At 39.5% G+C, this 22343-nt stretch overlaps 1 protein-coding gene across 8 annotated transcripts in view; it reads right to left on the bottom strand.

Annotated features, from left to right (window-relative positions):
• The window catches only part of aebp2 (AE binding protein 2), a 30068-nt gene that overhangs the window by 5023 nt on the left and 2702 nt on the right, over positions 1 to 22343 (bottom strand). For 3 of the 8 annotated variants that reach the window (XR_014030041.1, XR_014030042.1, XM_081363582.1), the window contains exons 2-7: positions 17913 to 18123; positions 17671 to 17778; positions 17094 to 17280; positions 16878 to 17002; positions 14388 to 14455; positions 11666 to 11779 (exon numbers count right to left, since the gene is read on the bottom strand). Coding sequence is in view for 6 of the 8 variants with exons in the window: in XM_081363582.1 (XP_081219708.1) it covers positions 11666 to 11779; positions 14388 to 14455; positions 16878 to 17002; positions 17094 to 17280; positions 17671 to 17778; positions 17913 to 18123 (813 nt within the window). In the remaining 2 variants the exon portion in view is untranslated. The other 5 variants (XM_081363583.1, XM_081363584.1, XM_081363581.1 and 2 more) reach the window with 5 other exon arrangements.

Here is a 22343-nt window from a genome sequence, read left to right as displayed (position 1 = left end):
ATCACTGACACTCCAGTTCTGGGTAAGAACCAAAGCCCGAGGCTCTCGAAAGCGGCTACAGGAACAAGGGAATGGTTTCCACATGGAGTCCACATCTCTTGTACCTCACTTCCTCTCGGACTCGAAAACAATGAGCCCAAAATCAAGACCAGAGCCCTAGAGTGACGACTGATAGTGTGTCATGCCATGTGCTCACTATCAAGGGCCTATTTGCTGCCTTTAAGTCTTTCTGAGAAGACTGAGTTCTGAGTTGTGACGTGCATTCAAGTGATTTTGGTCAGAACACAAATGGCAAAATTGGGCAATTTAGAATTCATAACCAAAACTAATTAGCTTCTACCATGATTCTATAATTAACATGTCCAAATTTGTGGTGAAATTCATGTGCGCTCATCACACAAATATGATAATTCCAAAATTATGTGAATGCAGCATAAAACGCAAAGGATATGTCTTAATAAAACAAATGGAAACACAAGAAACAAAGATAGATCATGCGAAACTTTACTTTTCGATTAGCATGTTTGCACTTTTACACAACCAGACCCAGGTGGAAATGAGCTGGATAAAAAAACAAAACGATTGGCCAAGCAATTTATTATCTTTTGTTGTGTAGCAGGCTAACAAAACATGCTTGCTCGGGTACGACAACAGCAGCAGAAATCTCAATGAGTCACTGCGGCACTGCAGCGTGAATTAATTTTGCAAACGCTGTGTTCGGAGCGTGAGTGTTTGTCAGGATCGCATTAGCATATGCAACATTGGCTGTGGATGAGTAGCTGCTAGCGTTGAGCAAACCCCTTCCCTCGACCTCAAAAGCTAGCTATATGTAGTACGCCACTCTGTTTCATGGCAGCGTGTGTTAGCGACATAATGAAACATGGCCATCTGACAATGACAACAAAGTTTTTGGTCCTTTTCTTTGACAGAGGAGACATAATTAATCTCTAAATAGCTCAGAGTAGAAAATACACCATCTTCCCCCTCTGGGATGAAACCGCTCTCTGGAGAAGCACGATTTAGCCAGCTGTTCAGCACAACTGAAGGTCAGTAAAGACCTCGCTGGCTTACACGAAGTCTCTGATCGAGGAGAAAGACAATGTGTTATGAGAGCAAAGGTCCAGACTTCACAGCATTTGGTTCATTCAACTAAAGGAGTGCCATTTGTTTCTCTCTTTCACATTAAATATAAATAATTTTAATCAAATTATAATAACAATATTAAATAATATTTTTTCGTCATGAGGTTGTCAAAATACATATAAATAAACACAAAAGTATATTTATATATACACGCAGGGCTTGACATTAACTTTTTTGCTCACCAGCCACTGTGGCTAGTGGTTTTCCAAAGTTATTAGCCACTATTAGCCACAATTTTGACTGAAAACTGCCATATAGATATTTTTAATCTCTCATAATTTGGCAGCCGGTATATTAGGCTGCTGTCAGTTTAAGACCTGATGCACGGACACCATTATCTTGTTTTAAATAGCCAATATACTTGTCTTTATGTGCGCGCCCTGTGGGTGTGAGCACAAAATCTGCGGGAATGAGTAAAATTATGCTCAATACTTGCAATTCCACACTGAAAGTCAAGCCTTGTAACACCAACAATATTCATCCAGAGCAAATGAAATGAGTGAGTAAAGGGTTTTACACCCAAAGGGCTTGTGTGTCAATAGCTATCGGAGAGATGAGAAAGCGAAAACACACAGCTGGTATTGGGTATCATGCGGAAGAGTTTCAGATATTTCAGTATCGATATGCATCAAAAAAAATATATATATATATATTTTTGACAACACTACATTGCACTTAGTCAACATGCATTAACATGCATTAATTTATTTCGAGATGGCACTGCAATTAATACTTAAACACGGTGTCTGATATAACATTCAAAATATTAGTCATTTATAAAAAATACTGTAAAAATCCCATTTTCAAAAATGTGAAGGGCACGGGTTTCACAGAATGACCTATTTATAAGATCACTGGGGTCTTTTAGCGATTCAGACAGCATAGACAAAATTGTCTATCTTAAAGCATGCCAATCACAACAGTCCTCCACATTTCTGTTGCTTTGGCATGAGCCGTACCCTTCCCACAAGCCATCAATGTGATTGCAGGTCTAATTATTAGTGAAGCTCAGTTTCACAGAGGTTTGGGGCTCGGTGCAGTTAGTTTGCTCTAATGGATGTGAAAATTCGTCTCTTGCTGAGGGACCATGTGAGAAACATTTAGACGCATGACGTGAGAAGAGCCAATTCACAGCTAGCTCTGGTAATCTATCAATCTGTAGTCACCTCCAAGTGAGAAAGTCTTACACAATGGGCTTTGTTTTGTTACAGCGCTTCAGCGACACAGAATTAGCAAAGTGAGGACGACAGACAGAGAGAGAAGCAGAGAACACGGACCACACAGAGAGCGGTGTTGGACCAGATATCCGATTGCATCTCCATTGCCTACCAAAGCCTGAATCTTTTGAGGCTTTCCTCTGACCTGGTTTCAGACGTGCAAAACACTCGCTCTCTGCTGGATGCGGTTTGTGTTGCAGACTGATGTTGAAGCAGCAATTAAAGCACCGCAAGGAAAATAGTTAGAGAGAAGTGTCAATCAAAACCCTGGTGTCTGACCAAAAAGCACAAGCTGCGTGAGCCATATCTCTAATATAAACCGTGAAAACAGAAAAAGCGTGCATTTCTCTCAGCTTCAATCTTGCCTGATTACAGGAAGATCCTGTTATAAACTAAGAAAATATTTGACCTTTGAAAGCTGACAGTTCAAAACAAACATCATATAATTTTTTATAATAACACAGTGGGGGCCAAAAGTCTGAGGCCACAATGAAAATGACTAAGTTATAAACCAATAAATAAAAGTAAAGATTTTCAACATTATTATGCAAAATTGCTAAGCGCTATTTTAGATTCGGCACTATTTATAGGTCAGTTACCAAACGCATATTAATTTTCCATTGAACACAACACAACATAAATTAGAAAAATACAAAACTGAATAATTTCCATTGTTTGTCTCTTTTGGACCTCGCTGTATATCGCAGTGTATGAAAACCAATTCTATTAATAAAAAGATAATATAATTGTATTAATGAAGTATATTTCTCCTGGGTGTATGATGTGCAGTGAGTCTCACTCCATTAAAACCGGAGCAAGAATTCTGTTCTGCCTAATGAGCTTCATGCTGGAGGCTCTTGAACTGACGATGACATTGAGAAACGCTGAACACATTAATTGACAGAACATCTACAACACAGAGGACGGTGAAGTTACTGCATCATGCACGGGTTAAAAAGGTAGTTTTCTAACTGCAATCATAAGTCATAACAGATGTTGCTCGACTAAAACTGCATTTGAGCCAGAACGAAATTCTAAAACAAAAACAGAGTGATAGTTTGCATTTAGAGCAATGACTATTACGTTCTCATGTTCACTACTGAAAATGAATGATTTATCACGTGCCCACTCCAACACAAAGCTCAAAGTTAATCTGCTACAACAATGTTCGAATTTAATGCTTGCATGACTAATGCAATAAACAATGTGTAAAGAATTTTTTTCATATTTATGTCGTTGTTGTACGGTACTTTTCCAGACACGCAGTTGGAAACTTTTCGACTTGAAGACACAAATAGAGTTTGTACTGTATGTAAAAACAAAAACACAAATCACCATTTTTTTTTTATCCTTGAGATTTTTCTTTGTCTTAAAAAGATCAAATAACGTCTCTCCATTTACTAAAAGCCCAAAACCTTCATCAAAATGGTTAATACGCACCTCCAAGCCATATATCTTTTTCTCCAAACGCATGTTATTGGTTTAGTTTGTAATGCCTTTTCTTTCACTTGATTGGCCTGGACTAAAAGATCTTGGTGTACCAATTACAAAACAGCCATAAATCTCACAGATCTTTGGTGGCTTGCCATGTGCTCTAAATAAACACCGAATGTGAATCTACAACTCAATCTTTACAGCTCAACGGTCTGAGCACAGAGCTGCCTCTGGGATTTGTGGGAAAAGCGTGATGTCATCACGGTCCTCCTGAGAGTCAGCCTCTCTTGTTCTAATTAGGGGAAGATGGCTATAATTTACCCGGTCCAGAAATCAGGCAGCCATGGGGTGTTTCAGCAACCTTCAACTGCTGCAATGACGCACATGCCCCCCTTTACTAACTTCTGGATGTCGCTCGACTATCACGCCTCGTGTGTCCGCCATAATAGACACAGAGCTGTTATCAATGGTCTTTCCCAAAGGAGTATACTCTTCTTCTTAAGCCAAGAATGAGAGAATCACTTCCTCATCTAAGGGCCTTGTTTGTTTTCACGTTCAGGTTTGTTTATGCACGCCTGAAAAATGTGCAAAGGAACGGAGCAAAACAGGCCCTGCTTGTGTTTCGTAAATCAGACTGCATTTTACATGACGCTCTTTACAGGACGGCCCGCCAAACAACCCCCCCACACACACAAGAAATGCATCCAAAACAACAATTCTTTTAGGCGTTGAACAATCAGATTCAATCCTGTTGATAAGATGCAGGGCTGTATCTCCATCTGACTCGCAGAGAGAGGTTCATAAATCGTAGCGCTGGCGCTTTCAGGGACAGAGGGAGGGAAAACACGAGCCGATCCCAGGCTGATTTTACACTGTCACACAATAAAACAAACCGTCTTAGTGCCGTGCGTCTGGCAAAGACACCAAGTAAGTCAGGCGCTAAAAATAGCGGCATCCACTGGTCAACCGACTCCTGCTGCACACAAACATAAGAATGAATATATTACACATGTATTCCAGTTTATTAACAAGAATTGAGCAACCTAATCCAAATATCAAAATATGAAAATAATGTGGAATTACTTCTGGATGAACTCACAGCCTTTGTTCAAGACATTAGAAAAAGAATGATTTTTAATTAAAGGATTATTCCAGTGCATCCACACACATACATACAATTGAAATACACCGAGTCAGTCAGCAAGTATTAAAATTCATTAGATCAAGCTCCACATTTTGTGTTGTAAACCCTATTAAATGCAGACCCAGGTTATTTCAATTGTATGATTTACTGTAAAAAAAAAAAAAAGTTATATATATATATATATACACACACACACTAACTTTTTATATATAAATAAATTGCTGTAGTAATCAACATGTTACTCTAAATGGTGGCTTATTTTGTTCATGATCCTGCCATGGACAAAATAAGCCACTATTTAGTCTTACTGCTGCATTTCTTTAATAAAAAAGAAATAAAAAAATAAAAAAAAATGTATTGGAAACCTGCTAGTAACCGCCATTTCTACAAAATCAGGCAGGATGATTACATACAGTATGTATAACTGTAACACCAGTCCAAGTATTCTGTTACCCCACAAGTGTGGCTGTACGTGACGTTCTTGAACTCTGATGAATTAATCTGTCAATGGGAAGAAAAGTCAAAATAAAGTTACATCCTGATTCCGGACAATTAAATAATCCAGTCATCAACTGGTTTCATTTACCCAAACTAAATCAAAGCCATAAAACTGACTCCAGTGTGATGAGACAGTGGAAAACCAGCATTAAGAAATGGAGACGGAGACAGAGGTCTGATCACTGTAAAGCGTGACTGATGCTGAGGGAACACGGGTTTGAAGCGAATGTGAGACCAAGAGAAGTAAAACTTAGTGTCCACTACCTAGACAGCATTTTAAGGCAACGGTGCACAACCGAAAAGTATCAAAGTTAACATTTTTTTGTGTGTGCAATGTATTTTTATTCTTAGAAACATGCTAACATCAGTCTCCAAAGCACTTCACAAAGGATGCAGTGTTGTAATTGTTTCGGTAATTGAAGCTAAAATAAAACCAATATAGATGAAAAACAAATGGTCTTGGCAACTAACTAAAATAAGTTGGTTTATAAATGAAGTTGAAGTACAGGCATTTCTAAAGCAGAAATAAAAATAATTTAAAGCTAAATAAACATAAAAAAATGAAAACTGAAAATATAAAGCTATTAAAAATATTGAATATGTATATTCTATATGATATGTAGAATATATATATTCTATAACTTCTATTAAATAGGTTTGGTTTACGGTTAGTTGCATGTAATTGTGCATTATTTACTGTCATTACAACATTACGTGTAACAAATACAGTGTTCCCTGAAATGACACTTGAAAGATACACCATTTTTGTGGCACATGGAGATGTAGTGTTTCAAATCAATCGCTTCTTAGGTTCATTTTCATTTAGTACGTTGCCTTAAAAGGCAGCGTAAACGAGAAAAGGCAGCTCATTAAGTTTAGGAACAGAGCTGGAATCTGAGAACGAGAGTGTGCCTGTTACTACAAGAAGAGTGCACTCTTTCTCAGTGTCCATTAGATATGATATTTCTCTTTTCATCCCTCCCAACGGCTTGACTCAGACCCACACAAGCACGTCAGCCGTGAGAAGGCTCGTCGGGGGAGAGTGTGTGAGGGAATGGATGTAAATGGACCCTTACCTGCACTGCAGAATCAGAGATGGAGTGAAATATGCTCTCTGTTGTGCTACAAACAGATTTAGGTCACTTGCTTACCTTCTCTTCAAAGGCCCTGGAGAGAGAACATTAGAGCTAATGGCATAACAGCATGAAAACAAAGGAGTCGGATGCTTTGGGACCTGGAGAAGTCGTCTGAATACAGCCGTACTATAATAAAAACAGCATCTATGTGTGCAATCTGATGGAAAATATTCCGGTAAGGAACCACAGCCCAAATATAATGTGAACGGTTTGATTTTTGAGGCTTTTCTTCCTCATAATCTTCAGTAAAGCCATGTAAAGTAACTGAAATTAAAGCAGTATTTGAATATTGCAAACACTGCAATAACAACATTTAGAATTTCCACTGTAATTGTAAATCCGATTCAAACATGCTAATACTAAATATCTTAGAAATTCAATCTGTCTTGAAGCACCTGGAATATTCACAATTGTGTACTTGCATTCAGTCACCAAGCACAGCTTAAAATAGGAGTAAAATATGAGTTTAGACATTCTTTAGTGCAAATAATTCAATTCTGATGCATACACACACAAATGTTAAAGCATCCAACCAATTTTCATCCTGCTTCACAGAGGAATAAAAGCACACTATGGATGAGACATTAAATGTGCACAGAGCAGAAATGAAAAAGAAAACACGGGGTGAACGGCAATTTACTGTAAATAAAAGTCATGCTGATTGAGCACTGAGTTCCTTCCTTTTGAAGAGGGATTTAGTTTGCCATAGAACTCATTCAAAACCAAAATACCATGGAAAGCCAAAACGTTTCAAAACCACAAAACAAAAAGCATGTGCTTTTTACCAAAACAGCAGCTTAAATGCTATTATGCAATATTGAAGGTTCCTAATTTAGTTTTGGAGTCTCCTACAACAGGTTTAACATGCATCCAAGGTCAAAAAACACTTTAATTTGCTTATAACATACAACGCAGCACCTAATTTCTCAAAGAGTCTGAAACGATTAGATAAATGATTCAGACTCTCTAAATCCCGCTTTTCCAAGAGCTTCCTCTGCTCTGATTGGTCACATGGCCCAGTCTGTTGTGATGAAATGAACACCTAAGAATGATAATGATTTTAGAATGATTTTAGCCTTAACTTCTGTTGTGATGAAGTGCATGGAAAAGCTCATTTTGAGCAAACTACAGCTGGATGTCGGCCGATCAGTTCGCACACAAACACCGCTGATGATGCTACCATCAGTTCTCCAGTCCTGGTCACACCGTACACTAATGAATGACATGTATTACTGCTAACAATTATATGATTAAGTTTTCTGATGACACAGCTATCCTGGTCAGAATCGATTGCATATAAACATGAGGTTCAGAACTTTGTCCAGTGATGTAAAAAACATTCTCTTACGATCAACATCAAGAAAACAGTGGATATGGTGTTTGACCCCAAATCCATTGGAGATCAATGACCAGAATATAGCCCAGGCTGACTCTTAGATATCTGGGCAAACACATCGACAATAAACTGACATGGAGTGTCCAGGTAGAAAACGTCTGCGATAGGGTTCAACAGAGTCTATATTTTCTTCACAGGTTGAGGGTCTTCGGTGTTAACCAGAGAGTGTTGTTTCCCTTCTACCATGCTGTAATTGAGAGCATTTTGCGGTATGGCATCTCAGCCTGGTTTGGCAATCTCAGTGTACAGCTGAAAGCCCAGATTACACGGCTAACACAGAGAGCCATGAAAATGATGGGAGTCAAGCAGCATCCACACACTCCAGGCTGTCTTTGATGAAATAATCACCAGACAGGCCCAAAAACATCATCTCAGATCCCACCCATGTCCTTCAGGAAGACACTTCAGGCTTAGTTGCTTTAAGAACTCCTTTGTCCCCGTCCAGACCTAAATGACAAATCAGCCAGAGGTTTACCCCTATAAATTGTAATTTATATTTTATGATTCTTCTTTGGACTTTAGAATTTTACTATTAAGATGATTACAGGTGTGTTGTACGACAGGCAGTGTGTGTACTGTATGCATGTATTATGTTACTTGTATTTAAACAGCAGACACTATATTATATGCGTCCAAGACAAATTTCCTTCGGGAAAACAAAGTCTAATCCTATCCTATATCTGAATTCTAGCGCTTGAAACACAGTGATACGAACAGTAACGATGAAGCGGTTTTACCACATCAATTACTGTACGAGTCCTTTGGAATATGGAAAATACGGACGTGCATGCGAAGTGGATTCGCATTTTCGACATGTCGACAACTCACATGTTAGCTAAAACTAGTGTTTGAGGGTCAAAGTAGACGTTGTTCAACAGCAGCCAATGAAGACGATAGGCTGGCATTATGCAAATTTGTTACAAACCTACAGAAGTGAGACTGACGACTCGAAACAGCAGTTCAGAATCTATTCTTTATTTTAGGAGACAACTTTATTTGCGTTGTACTTTGATCTTTAAAACTTTGCAGACGTTTTACATTCACAAACAGCTATATTACACACTGCATGAAAAGGAAATATCCTAAAATGCATAATGGGGCACTTTAAAATCATTTTTAAAATATCTGTTAAATAATTAAAAGTGTTCCGCAAGATAGGATGGCCAACACACCCAATTAATTCTTGCAAGTAACTAAATTTGCAGTTACTTATTTTAGAGAAAACGGATTCTTAAAATGTAAATAAGTTTAGAAGAATGAAGCCTTAGATTAATTTTTATTCTCTTGTTGGTTTAGCACATTTAGGCGAGGTGTATTTTCAGTAGTTTCTCCAAAAATAAATAAAACAAACCAGTCATGTGCAGCTCTGATTATATAGTTTCTTAAGGACAAACAGTCCCATTGTACGCGCGCCGACAGACCGCAGCTGTTGTGTATTACTCGCAATTAAGACGTGCTTGTTACTCAGTGGTACGTTACACTATAAAAACTCATTTGGAAAGTCAAACACAGACCCAAATACAAACTACACTATGATTATATTCAATGCGAAACGTTGACTACAGCTACACTGTTACATGAACACCAAAAAATGCAGCATGTATCTATTGCGTTAGACACAGAAAACTCTTATAATAGAATTAGAACATATGCAAACTCGACACTAAATGAAGACAAGTTCATTTAGCATGACGGAAAACCCAAACCGAGAGAATTATTTTATGTAAACTCAAAAGCAGACGGTCAAGTGTCCAGCAGGCATGTTCAGAGGGCATGTGTGCACGCCTGACGCTGAGCTAAAGGTCCTGGCAGACGGCCTACACGTCAACGCTTGCAAATCTGCCCCAATAAAACGACTCCCAGATGCCCCTGGCCTCCTCACTGCTCATAAACAACAGTCCTGTGTAAGAAACACGAGGTTTATATGGGCTGGAACCAGCGTTAGCTGCAAACAAACAGACAAACAAACAAACAAAAAAATGCATTTTTTTTTTTTAGAATTTTCAGCTTTACTAAAAAAGACAGAATTATGATCTGTAAGTATGGGGAACAGGGAATTACATAATCTAAGAAGCACCATCATTATTGATCCTATAGTTCTCCTATGTGCATTAGCCTAAACGCTAGTGTTAGCTTTAGCACCATTACATTGAGATGTCTATACACTCCTTGGCTTGAGCAAATGCACAAACAGCGCACACACGGAAGAACATCCCATCATCATCATCATCATCATCAGTAGGTAGAGCAGCAGTTACAAGAGTCTGTGCACGTGTTCGGGAAAGAAAAAGAAAAATCACTCCTTTTTTGATTCTCATACTAGCAAGAAATGGGAAGTAAAACACGCAAATATGTCTATGGAAGCATTCACATCATCCAAAACTATTTAGCTATCACATTCTGTACAATTATGTTTTCTGTTTAGCCTGTGGCTTATTACGTCTATCTACAGTACAGTAAAATTTCCGAAGTACAAAAATATATTACAAATCTCCTGGAATATTTACATGGGCACTTTCTTGACAAAAAAGAAAAGGAAAAATAGTAATCAGGACTTGTAAGAGCTTGTCAGCAGATTTGAGGACGCAGGGAAGGAAAATTAAAACTTCAACCGTGGAACACAAGCCATCCTTCCCAGATAGTTAAAAGTCCAGCATCGACAGAGTACACAATTTTGTGCCTTTTTTCCTCTTCAAGGGATAAAAACACACATTAAAAATTCACTGCATGCTTTGGCAGACTCTGAGCATTAAAAAGAAAAAAAGGGAGAAAGTGTGTGTGTGTGCGTGTGTGTGTGGGGGGGAATGGGAAAAGAAGTCCTGTCTCAAAAGATCCGCGCGTCCACTTCGGTTTGGGTACGTCAGCAGGCACTGACAGAAGCCGCCCTCCCCACCCAGTCTTCTAGAAAAACATCCTGAAAACAAGCAGAACCTACTTTAGTACGACGCACAAACACACACACGCATATAAATGCTCAACGACTCCAGAAAACACGTCATTTCCAATTGAATTTCTGTATCACAAACAGCGTAACGATGCATAAACCTGCTCTTCAGAGCACGCTAGACCCCTGAAGATGACGGGCATCTGTCCGTGCTCCTGTTATTCACCGTGGCACACCGTAGGCTGTGTGGGGAACTGAAGACATTAACATGCATGAATACATGCGCTTCTGCCCACAAAGCGTTCGCCTTGACCACATGCTCAGAATGCATCACATTCCACGCCAATGGAAGAGTCTGGGTAAACAAACTCCTACTAGAGTCTAATAAACATAGAAATGATGTATTACGGCCGATTAATAGTGGCTCTAACAATCCTGGAATCATGGTTTACATCTGTGGGAGAAGGTCAGAGGTGAGTTTAGAGTATCTGTGACCCAGGCGGATAGTATCGTCAGCTTTGATTAATTAACATCTTCTCTTGGATCGAAGGTTATTTATTGATCTCCCACCCACATCCCCCTTGAGATCTCGAAGCCGGCGTGTTGCATGTTTAGGTTTGGAAAGGCCATTTCTCGTAGCAGTGACACCGGCGCCATCTGTTGGAGAAATTCATGTCAAGTTTTCAGCAGGAAAGCTGTCGGTCCCGTCTAGAACTTCAAAACACGCGGCCCACAGCGAGCTCAAACGAGGGAGAAGTCGACGGCTCATTTGCTCTAAACGCTACGGGTAAAGTTTAAGTGAGCTAATGTCACCTGTAGACGTTGGGGTCCAACAGTACCGCTGTGTCCTGAGGAAGCTGGGAGAGGTGGACCACTTTGGTCTTCAGCTGAGGACGGTCACTCTCGCTGACCCAAGCGTCTGGAAGTCTGTGCACATCAGAAAGACAAAGAAATATGGGTCATTTCTTGACACAGTGCATTCAGAATAAAAAAGTAGAATGCAGTGTAATGCAATGCAAATGTTTTGCATGGGTTGACCTGCTGCGTGTCAAAATGTGCAACATAATATACTATGTATGCTGAGCACATTGCATTGTGGGACATATTATTCTACAAAACCGGAGCATACTGCATAGTATACAATATCCCATAGTTTAATGCAATGCACTCAACATAGTATAGATGTCAAAATGTGCAATATGCAACATAATATACTAAATATACAGTGTGCTGAACTAATTGCATTGTGGGATGTAGTATTCTACAAAACCAGAGCATGCTGCATAGGATAACATATTCTACAGTATAATGCAACACACTCAGCATACTAAATGTCAAGATGTACAAGTATACAAAATACAAAGTGCCATATTTTGTAGTATGCTGTGCACATTGCATTGTGTGCCAGAGCAATAGCTTCAGATAACATGAATAATATGCAGTAAAGGGTTCACACAGGTACACTAGGCCACTTTTTGATCGGTTACAGCCATTGCAAAAAAGGATACTAGTGTGCATACAGTATGTAAGCAGTATGCTGGTATTTGATTCCAAACATAGCTTACATATAAATATTAACATTTGCCAGATAACACACAAACACACAGCCCTTCTTTCCTCCAACACACATTCCTCAATGAGATTATTAAAAATGCTTCTCTTTTTTTTCCCCTGCTGTTATTTCATGGAAGAGCCTTGTTTGACCCAGAAATCCATTTTAAACATCTCCCGAGACGGCATCTTCTTCTGTATTATCGCTGAACTGTCAAACATTCCTCCAGCTCAGATTGATGTCCGACTCGGAATAGCAGCGTGCACACACACACACACACACACACACACACACACACACACACACACACACACACACACACACACACACACACACACACACACACACACACACACACACACACACACACACACACACACACACACACACACACACACACACACACACACAGACAGTCCCGTGAGGAGGTTTGCATAAGTGTAAAGGTATGCAAGTATACCAATTATCACAACACGGACCATTTTAGCTGGCTGGGCGAAACACTGCAGTACAAATGTGCAATCAGCCAAAAAGGTTCATTAACCATAGAAGTCATTTTTGGATAATACCAGTTTAAGCTGCACATCAAGATTAAATCTCAGATTTCGCTGCATTTACACTAAAACTGGTGAAAATACAGTGGGAATGTGAGAACGGTTACAGGTAACGTTCAAAGGCAAAGCCATGGAAATGTTGAGAGCAAGAGGATACCCTTTAAAAAGTATTTGGGTTGGACAAACTTCAAAAGACAGTTTGTTTCCAGGTGGGTGGCGATTCACTCAGGCCAGCACTCTTCAATCCATTAGCCTTGACATTAATGTGGACATTTACCACATTAATCTGAATGCTCAGGTGGATCTGATGCATCGCTGAACATGGAGGACACAAGAAACTGAGAGTAAAGTGAAATAAACAACAGATGAGGAAGAAAAAGGGATTAAGTGAGATAGGAAGAAGAGAAAAAGGATTAAGAGAAGTAAAGTGTGTAAAAATATGAGAATGGAGGAGAGACAGGGAGTGATGGCATGTTACCTACTATTTTTCTAGATAAAGAAGTTTATCATGATCAATTCCCCAATGATCAACACTTGGCAACAAAGAGCACACTGGGTCAGATACTGTACAACAATGTTCTAAAATTGATCTTCTATTTTTAGTCTGATGAATGCAATGGAACTTCCTTTGTGTCGCATTATTTGATCAGAATGCATAATGCATAACAATGATCTGTTAATAACAGAACTGGACACTAAAATTTCAAGACACGAGGTCATGTGACAAATGTCTGAAACTAAATATGCATACTTCACTACTATATAGTATGTGAAAGAGTATGTTCGAATTCACTGCATTCATAAAACAGCAGGCAAAAAGTACCTGGATGACCTACTATTTCCAGCGAGAAATAGTGCTATCCCATGAGGCCATGATAGAGGATTCGTGAATAGCAGTGAAGCGACGCAACTGACGCTTGAAGTTCATATTACACTAACAACATGACGGAACGTAGTGTCCATATTACATTACTTTTTTTTTACGTTCACTTATTCAAAAGAAGTACAAAAGCCATTCTGTTTCACATAATAAAAAAAAATATACATTTCAATACAAACTACATTTAAAAATAAATAAATAGGCAATTAGCATTTACTGTGTAATATGTAGTATGCTAGTTGTTCATTCTGCACACAGCCGTTGAGCTCGTCTGTATCTCTGCACACCAGGAGGGAGGAATGCTAAACGTCTCCTTTGGGATTAATAACATCTACACAGTCAGCTGTAGATCAGTCTGTGTGTTTTTAAGGCAGTTAATGTGACTTAAGGAGCCTCAGAACCATCGGTCTGTGACGTATATCAGGTCATACGTGTGTGTGTTTTGAAGCATCAGTGCATAAGGCCACCCTCAGGTGGCTCCTGACTCATATAAACGGCTGACATTTAGTGCAGAGCCCTGAGGTGAGTGGTGCGCTTTCATATACTCACATGTCCTCCGGCGTCCAATGAAGCAGCACCTTCACCTTCCCAGAATCCTCCTTTCGCCTGGCAATCACCTGCTCAATTGCACACAATGAAAAGCTGTATGAGAACTCCTTTATGGGTTAAAGCCATGCTACATCTCCTGGCTGTGTGCTTGTAAAAGAAACTGATGCGTGCTGGTTAAATGGGACAGTTTTCATGGGGTTTTGGGATCAGCGAGCGAGGATGTTAAGAGGAGGGCCTGTGCAGCTCATTAACAGTTTAATTAAAGACACAGGGGAGCCGTGGCGCAGACAAGACGCTACTGGAGCGTGAGAGCCAAGCAAGTCCCGACTCGAGCTTGAAGGCTATGGAAAGCGGTCATGCTGATGACTAGTATATACAAAGAAGAAACGCTTTCTCATGATTCAGCAATTCAAGAGAGAATCTACACACATTTCTCTAAAAACAAGTATATTTTCTTGAAAAGAAGGTTCTCTGCGCTTCTGTAATCCACAAACAATCCGGTGCAACCAGGGCAGGACAAAACAAACCAGACTAAAAGGAATCGCCAGTGCAGCACAGATGTCTACTGATTAAAATATTTATTTAAGGTGCATAACAATGAATGACTAACGTTTCGATGTAGTTACATCTTCATCAGAGTCCTGATGTATATTTTCTATACTAAAGACATGGGCTGCGTTTCAAATGTAACAGTGCAGAATACGAAGTTGGCTGGTTGTATTTAAATGTATTGCCTAGGGGTGTAACAATATATCGAGTCACAATATATCACACTACAAAAATGCACAATATGTATCGTGGATAGTTCACCCAAAATAAAAATTACCCTGTGAGAAAAAATTGAAGTTTTCAGAGTCAGTACTACATTAAACTACAATATATTATGTTGAATATAATGTATACTAATGGGGGAATATTAGTGGATCCTGATAATGCTTATGTTATAAGTCTTATATTACCAGTAAAAAGTGCCCTACATTATTTTAAATAGATCTAGCCAGTGACAGAGTGCAAGCATATTCATCTAAAATAATTCCGTATTTTCAGGTTCAGAATCATAAATATATTTATTCTGGTGTCACCATTGTCCAAGCCTATTCATTTACACCCACAATGTTATATCAAATTTAGCATTTAATCAACAGTACATTCTTTCTTAACCTTTTATTATATGTCTTGGAGTATCGCAATAATATCGTATCATGAGTTCAGTACCGTGATATGTATCGAATCGTGAAATTAGGGTATCGTTACATCCCCTAGTATTGCCATATCAGCTTTTCAGGCTATTAAATTGAAGATACAGATTCAACGAACAATATAATAAACAAACATTTAATAAAATTAAACTTTCAATAATTTTAATTGTAATATTTTTTTCCATGCTCTTTAAAGTTTTCCCAGATAAAACTCATCACTACAGTGCTTGCTGTGCAGTATACTACGAACAGGTTAGCTACTATTAAAAAAAATAGAAAATGGAAAGCGGTCATGCTGATGACTAGTATATACAAAGAAGAAACGCTTTCTCATGATTCAGCAATTCAAGACAGAATCTACACAAATTTCTCTAAGAACAAGTATATTTTCTATACTAAAGACATGGGCTGCGTTTGAAATGTAACACTAGTGCAGAATACGAAATTGGCTGGTTGTATCACAATATATCGCACTACAAAAATGTAACAATATGTATCGTGGATAGTTCACCCAAAATAAAAATTACCCTGTGAGAAAAAAATTACATTTTCAGAGTCAGTACTACATTAAACTACAATATATTATGTTGAATATAATGTATAATAATGGGGGAATATTAGTGGGTCCTGATAATGCTTATGTTATAAGTCTTATATTACCAGTAAAAAGTGCCCTACATTATTTTAGATGTATCTAGCCAGTGACAGAGTGCAAGCATATTCATCTAAAATAATTCCGTATTTTCAGGTTCAGAATCATAAATATATTTATTCTGGTGTCACCATTGTCCAAGCCTATTCATTTACACCCACAATGTTATATCAAATTTAGCATTTAATCAACAGTACATTCTTTCTTAACCTTTTATTATATGTCTTGGAATATCGCAATAATATCGCATCTTGAGTTCAGTACCGTGATATGTATCGAATTGTTAAATTAGGGTGTCGTTACACCCCTAGTATTGCCATATCAGCTTTTCAGGCTATTAAATTGAAGATACAGATTCAACGAAAAAAAATTTAACATTTAATAAAATTAAACTTTCAATAATTTTAATTGTAATATTTTTTTCCATGCCCTTTAAAGTTTTCCCAGATAAAACTCATCACTACAGTGCTTGCTGTGCAGTATATACTACGAACAGGCTACTATAAAAAAAATAGCATGGGAAGCAATATGCAATAAATAAAAAAAGAGCTCACTGTGTCATGTACAGTACAATGTGTACAGCAGAAATAGTCTGCTAGTGATCCAGCTTGCTTAAGGACGTGAAGTGTGTGTACCCACCGTACTGTGAAACACAACGCTGTGGCCCTTGCCCTGGCTCTCAATATGGGTCGCCAGATTGAGGCAAATGGCACGATGACGGATTGCATCCATGGTCTGAGCGTCAAAAAAGTCGTGAGGTCGCGCTGGTGGGAGGAAACAGACTGGAGTTAGAGAGAAGGAGTTCTGAAATGGAGCTGAATACGGATTAAAGATCAAAGATACACTGACACTTACGCAACGACCGTCGCCGTTTGTACTTGAGTTTCCTCCGTTTGTTGATGCCCGCTTTGGAAGGCGACTCTTCCTTCACCTTGGTTTGGCTAGAGAGTTTGGAGGAATTCTGGGAGCTGAAGTGGGTTGGCACGTGGCGCGCTAGCCCCCCCTGGGAGGCGAAGGTGGCATTGCAACCGCCCACCACACACTTCACAGAGAGAGAGAGAACGGTCAGAGTAATTACAGTAAATGAAAAACCGGTATAGGGTTATAATTACAGGTTGAGTACTGTGGACAGCATTTTTATTGCAAAGCAAAACGTTATACTAGTATTACAGTATGAACACGAAGGGTGCATCTTGCAAAAAAGATAGACCTTACGTGATGTTTCACCAATTATTTTTCTTAAATTATATTTAAAAAAAAAAGAATTAAATACAGTAGTCAATATTTGAAGTGAATCAAAACCTTTCATCAGAGTTATACATGAATTTTGAACAATACCTGTTCTTATGGTAGGACTTTGATTAACTTTTTTGGTATTATAAATGAAATTAAAACAAATATTTGCATGTGTCTGTGCAAAGAAGAGGCTGACCTTGAAAGGTTTGTCTCCGCTGTGTGACAGCATGTGTCTCTGGAGCCAGCTTTGACTGGTGGATGGTGTGTTATACACCTTACAGCCTTTCCAAAGACAAACGAAAACCTGCGGGAAACAGGTGTGCAAACGGTGAGCAATTTCACTCTGTCCATCAAAAGCATACGCCTAAAAAAGAAAACCTGAGAAAATATCTTTTTGATACATGTTTTGTAAGCATGCACACACACACACACACTGACCCCGCCGCGCTGTCCGTCCACGTGCAGTCCGCGGATGTGTTCGGCCAGGTCCGGGCTGGTGTTGAACAGCATGTGGCACTGATCCCAGCAGCAGGGGTAAGATGAGCCCTTAGTGGAGGAGGAAGAAGCCCCACCGTGACCGTTCATCATAGCTGGAGTAGAACGACCACTAGATGCGATGCTCTCCATGTCCATGAGAGTACTGCTGATACTGAAACACACATAAATAGGATTATTTTGATATACATATATAGGTAAGGTGCAACAATATTTGTTTTGCTGCCTGATATGACAGAAAACCTGGACTTTATACAATTATTGGTGCGTCAAAAGCATTTTAATGGCCTTTTCATAATATTTTCTGGATTAAATCCCATTGTAGTGTTGATTATTCGCTAAAAAATATCCTTTTTAGTTCATCTGTATGCACAACACTGGCCCTAAAGCACACACACACTAGATGTGATGGATATAAAGAGATTAAAAGTGACGTCTTGTGGCATTGATAAGCAGTGCAACACAAAATCAAAAATGGGGAAAGTTATATTGAGTAGCACGACTAATTTAGAAACTTTATCTCAATTTTTGATGCAAAATCAGCATTGCAGCGCCCACGTTATGAACCATGAGTCTTTGTGAGCGGTAAATGAGGCCAGTGCCATGGGGTGAGCACCTAACCGTGGCACACAAACGCTGTAACAGTAAGCTTTTGAGCGGGGGGGGGGGTGTGCAGCTGTGCAGTGTGGGAGAGGACAGCGGTAAACTACCACAGTAAAGCCCCATGAACTCCAGTGATTGTGACTGAATGACTCCTGAGGGGAGAGGAGGGGCTCACACACACTTCCATCTGTTGGTTCCTTTCAGACTTCACTGCCCACAACTGACGCTAAATCCCAGGATGTGCCAGAGAACAGGATTCTGGGTAATCACAGAGACAAACTCCAACTGCCAGTCTGACTACCGATGAAGTGATAAAGTGTTTACATCTGCAAAACCAGGGTCCGAAATTAACTTTTTGGCTCACCTGCCACGGGGACTGGTAGATGAAAAAATCCACCAGCCAAGCATATTTTTTACCGGCCAAAATAATAAACAGCCTTTTTTTGTCACATATACATTAATTTCTGTACCTTTATTGAGATAATAAGGTAACGTTAGGTCTATTATGTTGAATACAAACATAAAAAATTGTTCAGAGCAAAATTTGAAATGTATAATAATAATAAAAAAAAATCTATTGATTCAAATGTGAGAAATATATGAAATATTACTATCATTGCGGTGAAATATTTATTGTTTTTGTCAGTTTTGTTACCTGACTCATGTGGAAGGGAAGGCAGAACGTAGGCTACTCGGTTCCCTGAGAGATAAGGGATCGAGTATTGCGGTGCAAACGCTATGGGAAAACTCCTTTTCTCGAGAACAGATCAGCCATGGTGTGTAAAGCAGAAGCAGCCTGGCCAGCGGCGGAGTATGCACAATCCGCGATTGCTGAAGACGTTCTGCACGGCTGGGTGCGCGGCCTTTGCTCTCCAACTGCCAAGAGAACACAAATGGGCGGCGACCGCTTATTCAAGTGGCGGGAGCTTTTTCCTCAGCGCCGTCAACAGATAGAGCGTTAACTGTAGGCTACGCACACACCGCCGCCGACTTGAGCTGCAAAGAAGCTCTGGCCGCCCTGTCAAGGACGCTTGTCAAAAAGTACGGGGCAGCTTGACGCTTGACCGCTCTGAATAGTGAGTGCGCGCGCGCGGCCGGGGCTCTCTCCATAGACGGCTCTCTCTCTCTCTCTCTCTGCTCGTTCTTAAGAGGCAGAAGAGCGCGTGCGCCCTGAAAATTTCATATTTTGGTATGAACATTCACCCGCCAGTGTGGCGGATAGCCTTTTGAGATTTACTCGCCAAACGGAAAATCTACCCGCATTTGGCGCTTGGCGGGTGTTAATTTCGGACCCTGTGCAAAACCCACTGGTACGGCAATGATTTTTTGCTGAAAATGGATTTTTACATTTTCTGAAGAATGCACATAAATGGTGCAGGCACTAATGTAATATTAGCATTATTATTCCCACGATTATGATAACAATAGTGATGCCTGACCTAAGATTCCACAATGAAATGCATTAATATGAGACTTACATAAACTGGGTTACTAAACAGTGAATTTTGAGTGGCAGGCGTGACAGGAGTAGACCAGGTCTGGCATATGAAAGACATTAGCTTCAGTTTTCTTCTGGAAGCTGTGGCCGTCTCGCTCAGCACTGCACTCATGTGACAGACTACAAAGGGTAGTCCACACACACACACATAGATCGCTTGGTCCAGCTGGCTGATCAACGTACACTGAGAAACTAATTCAGAAAACTGTGCCAAAACCTGCTTAAGTGGACAAGGAAACAACGAACACCTGCTTTTACTCAAACGTCCCATCCAGTGGAGTTCCCCTTCGCCAGATCTCTCAAAACTCATTTGCTCTTTCACACATTTAAACTGGCACTGGTGTTTGGCATCACTGACACTAAACCTTGATGATTTCTAGAGCTTAACAACACAAATGTTGGTCTGTTCCTCACATGAAGCTTATCATGTGACTTGGAATACAGTGCTCATGTCATTTGGAATATGTTTGCCCAGCCCACAAAGAAACAGTATCTCTTTAACAGTATGAAAATGGCAATTTTATGCAAAACTATTGATAAAACTTAACAATAAGGTCCAACATTAACAATGAGCAATATTTTTGTTAGTTAATAAAAATACAAATGTTCATTATTAGTTACATAACATCAACAGATAACTTTTGATTAACAGTGTATTAGTAAATACTGAAATGAACAGATTAATAAATGCCTTAGAAGTATGTTCAATTGTTAGTTAACATTAACTAATGTTAATAAATGACTAAACTATCAGCTAAATGACGAAACCATTTATCAATATGACTTGTGGCGAATAACCTTGAAGATAATGAACGTTTCCAAAAGCCACAGTATAAAGGCATGACTTCATATCTTCTTCTTATCTGTCAGTTGTCGTGTGGTCTGGGTCATACTCTCCCAGATGTCCCGCACAGAACTTACATTCAGCCCCTCCAGCTGGCCGGACAGCAGGGCTCAGCGCCTCCACTCGCATTTAAGAGCTTTATTCCCACCAAAAGCTCCACGAAAACAGCACGTCTGGCACAGAGCAGGGATTCCCATCCACACACACATTCCCTCGTTCTCCTGCCTCCACCGCTGGGCTGACCTGATACATTGAGCTCACTGTGATTCGTTCCACCGTGCCTGCAGATCCTCTACGGAGCTTTCCCATGTGCTGTGAGTGAGCCAGGCCGTCTACAGCACACTCCAAGCCCAATGGAGGATGAGGAATACATATTCTCCTGCCTTTAGAGTACTGCGAATAATAATAGAGCCAGCCTAGTGTGATGAGTGCCACTAAACACTCGCACAACCGCACCCATGTCATCCTGGGAATGTGGAAAGATGGCTAAAGATCTCATGGGTCGGAGTGTAAAACCAGTTCAAAGCATTCGGTTTGATAAGGAAGAGACACAAAACCAGGCCGACGTCAACTTCCAGAGAAGCCAAGGCCCAGTGCAGAGTCTGATCTAAACTCTAAAATCCAGCAAAAATACTGATTTAACTGCACTGACAGTATCACATGAGAACACAAATAATCACACTATTGTCTTCTGCTTTATAAATCAAGCAACTTTTTTCAAACTAATAAAGTTTCCTCACATTATTGAACCGAACTGAACCACTCAGGCTGAATAACGACACTATCGTCTGAATCAAACTGGTTTCATAATTGATTAACTTCACAGTTACTGAACTGAATCACTAAACTGAATAATGACAATACAGATAATCTCTTTAATAATTAATAAGTTTGCATTATTAATTCTGTTACTTTCCTGTTTATCGCTGCTTTTGAAATCATTTCTATTGTACAAAAGTGCTATTAAAAATAAAGGTAAGATGACTTGACAAATAACTGATTGCGATAAGCTTTAATAGTTCTGGAATGGCTAAACATTTCACTTTCATTGGATCTTTCTTCCAGCCATCTTTCTTTCATTCTGACTATCATCTCCTTTTGTGTTTCTATGAGTTTAAGACATTTGAAGGAGTTTGAGGAGCAGGATTACCGCTGTGAACAAACAAACTCTGGGGTAATGAGTTACTGCGGTGCCAAGAGACTCAGAAATATGCTTCAAATACACCTGGGATTGTTGACAGATTGATGTTTTTCCATGGCCGAAGCCAATACAGTGCTACGGCCTGTTCACATCAAGAACAATAAATATAAAAATAAAGAACATATCGCTCTGTGAAGTGCACACTTTTATTGTTTGCCGCTTTAAAGGGTTAGTTCACCCAAAAATGAAAATTCTGTCAGTAATTACTCACCCTCATGTTGTTCCAAC

The sequence above is a fragment of the Scardinius erythrophthalmus genome (genome assembly GCF_964197995.2).
Source record: "Scardinius erythrophthalmus genome assembly, chromosome: 4".
Classification (NCBI taxonomy): domain Eukaryota; kingdom Metazoa; phylum Chordata; class Actinopteri; order Cypriniformes; family Leuciscidae; genus Scardinius; species Scardinius erythrophthalmus.
Note: the sequence above shows the minus strand (reverse complement) of the source record. Positions and strands in the feature narration are given on the sequence as shown.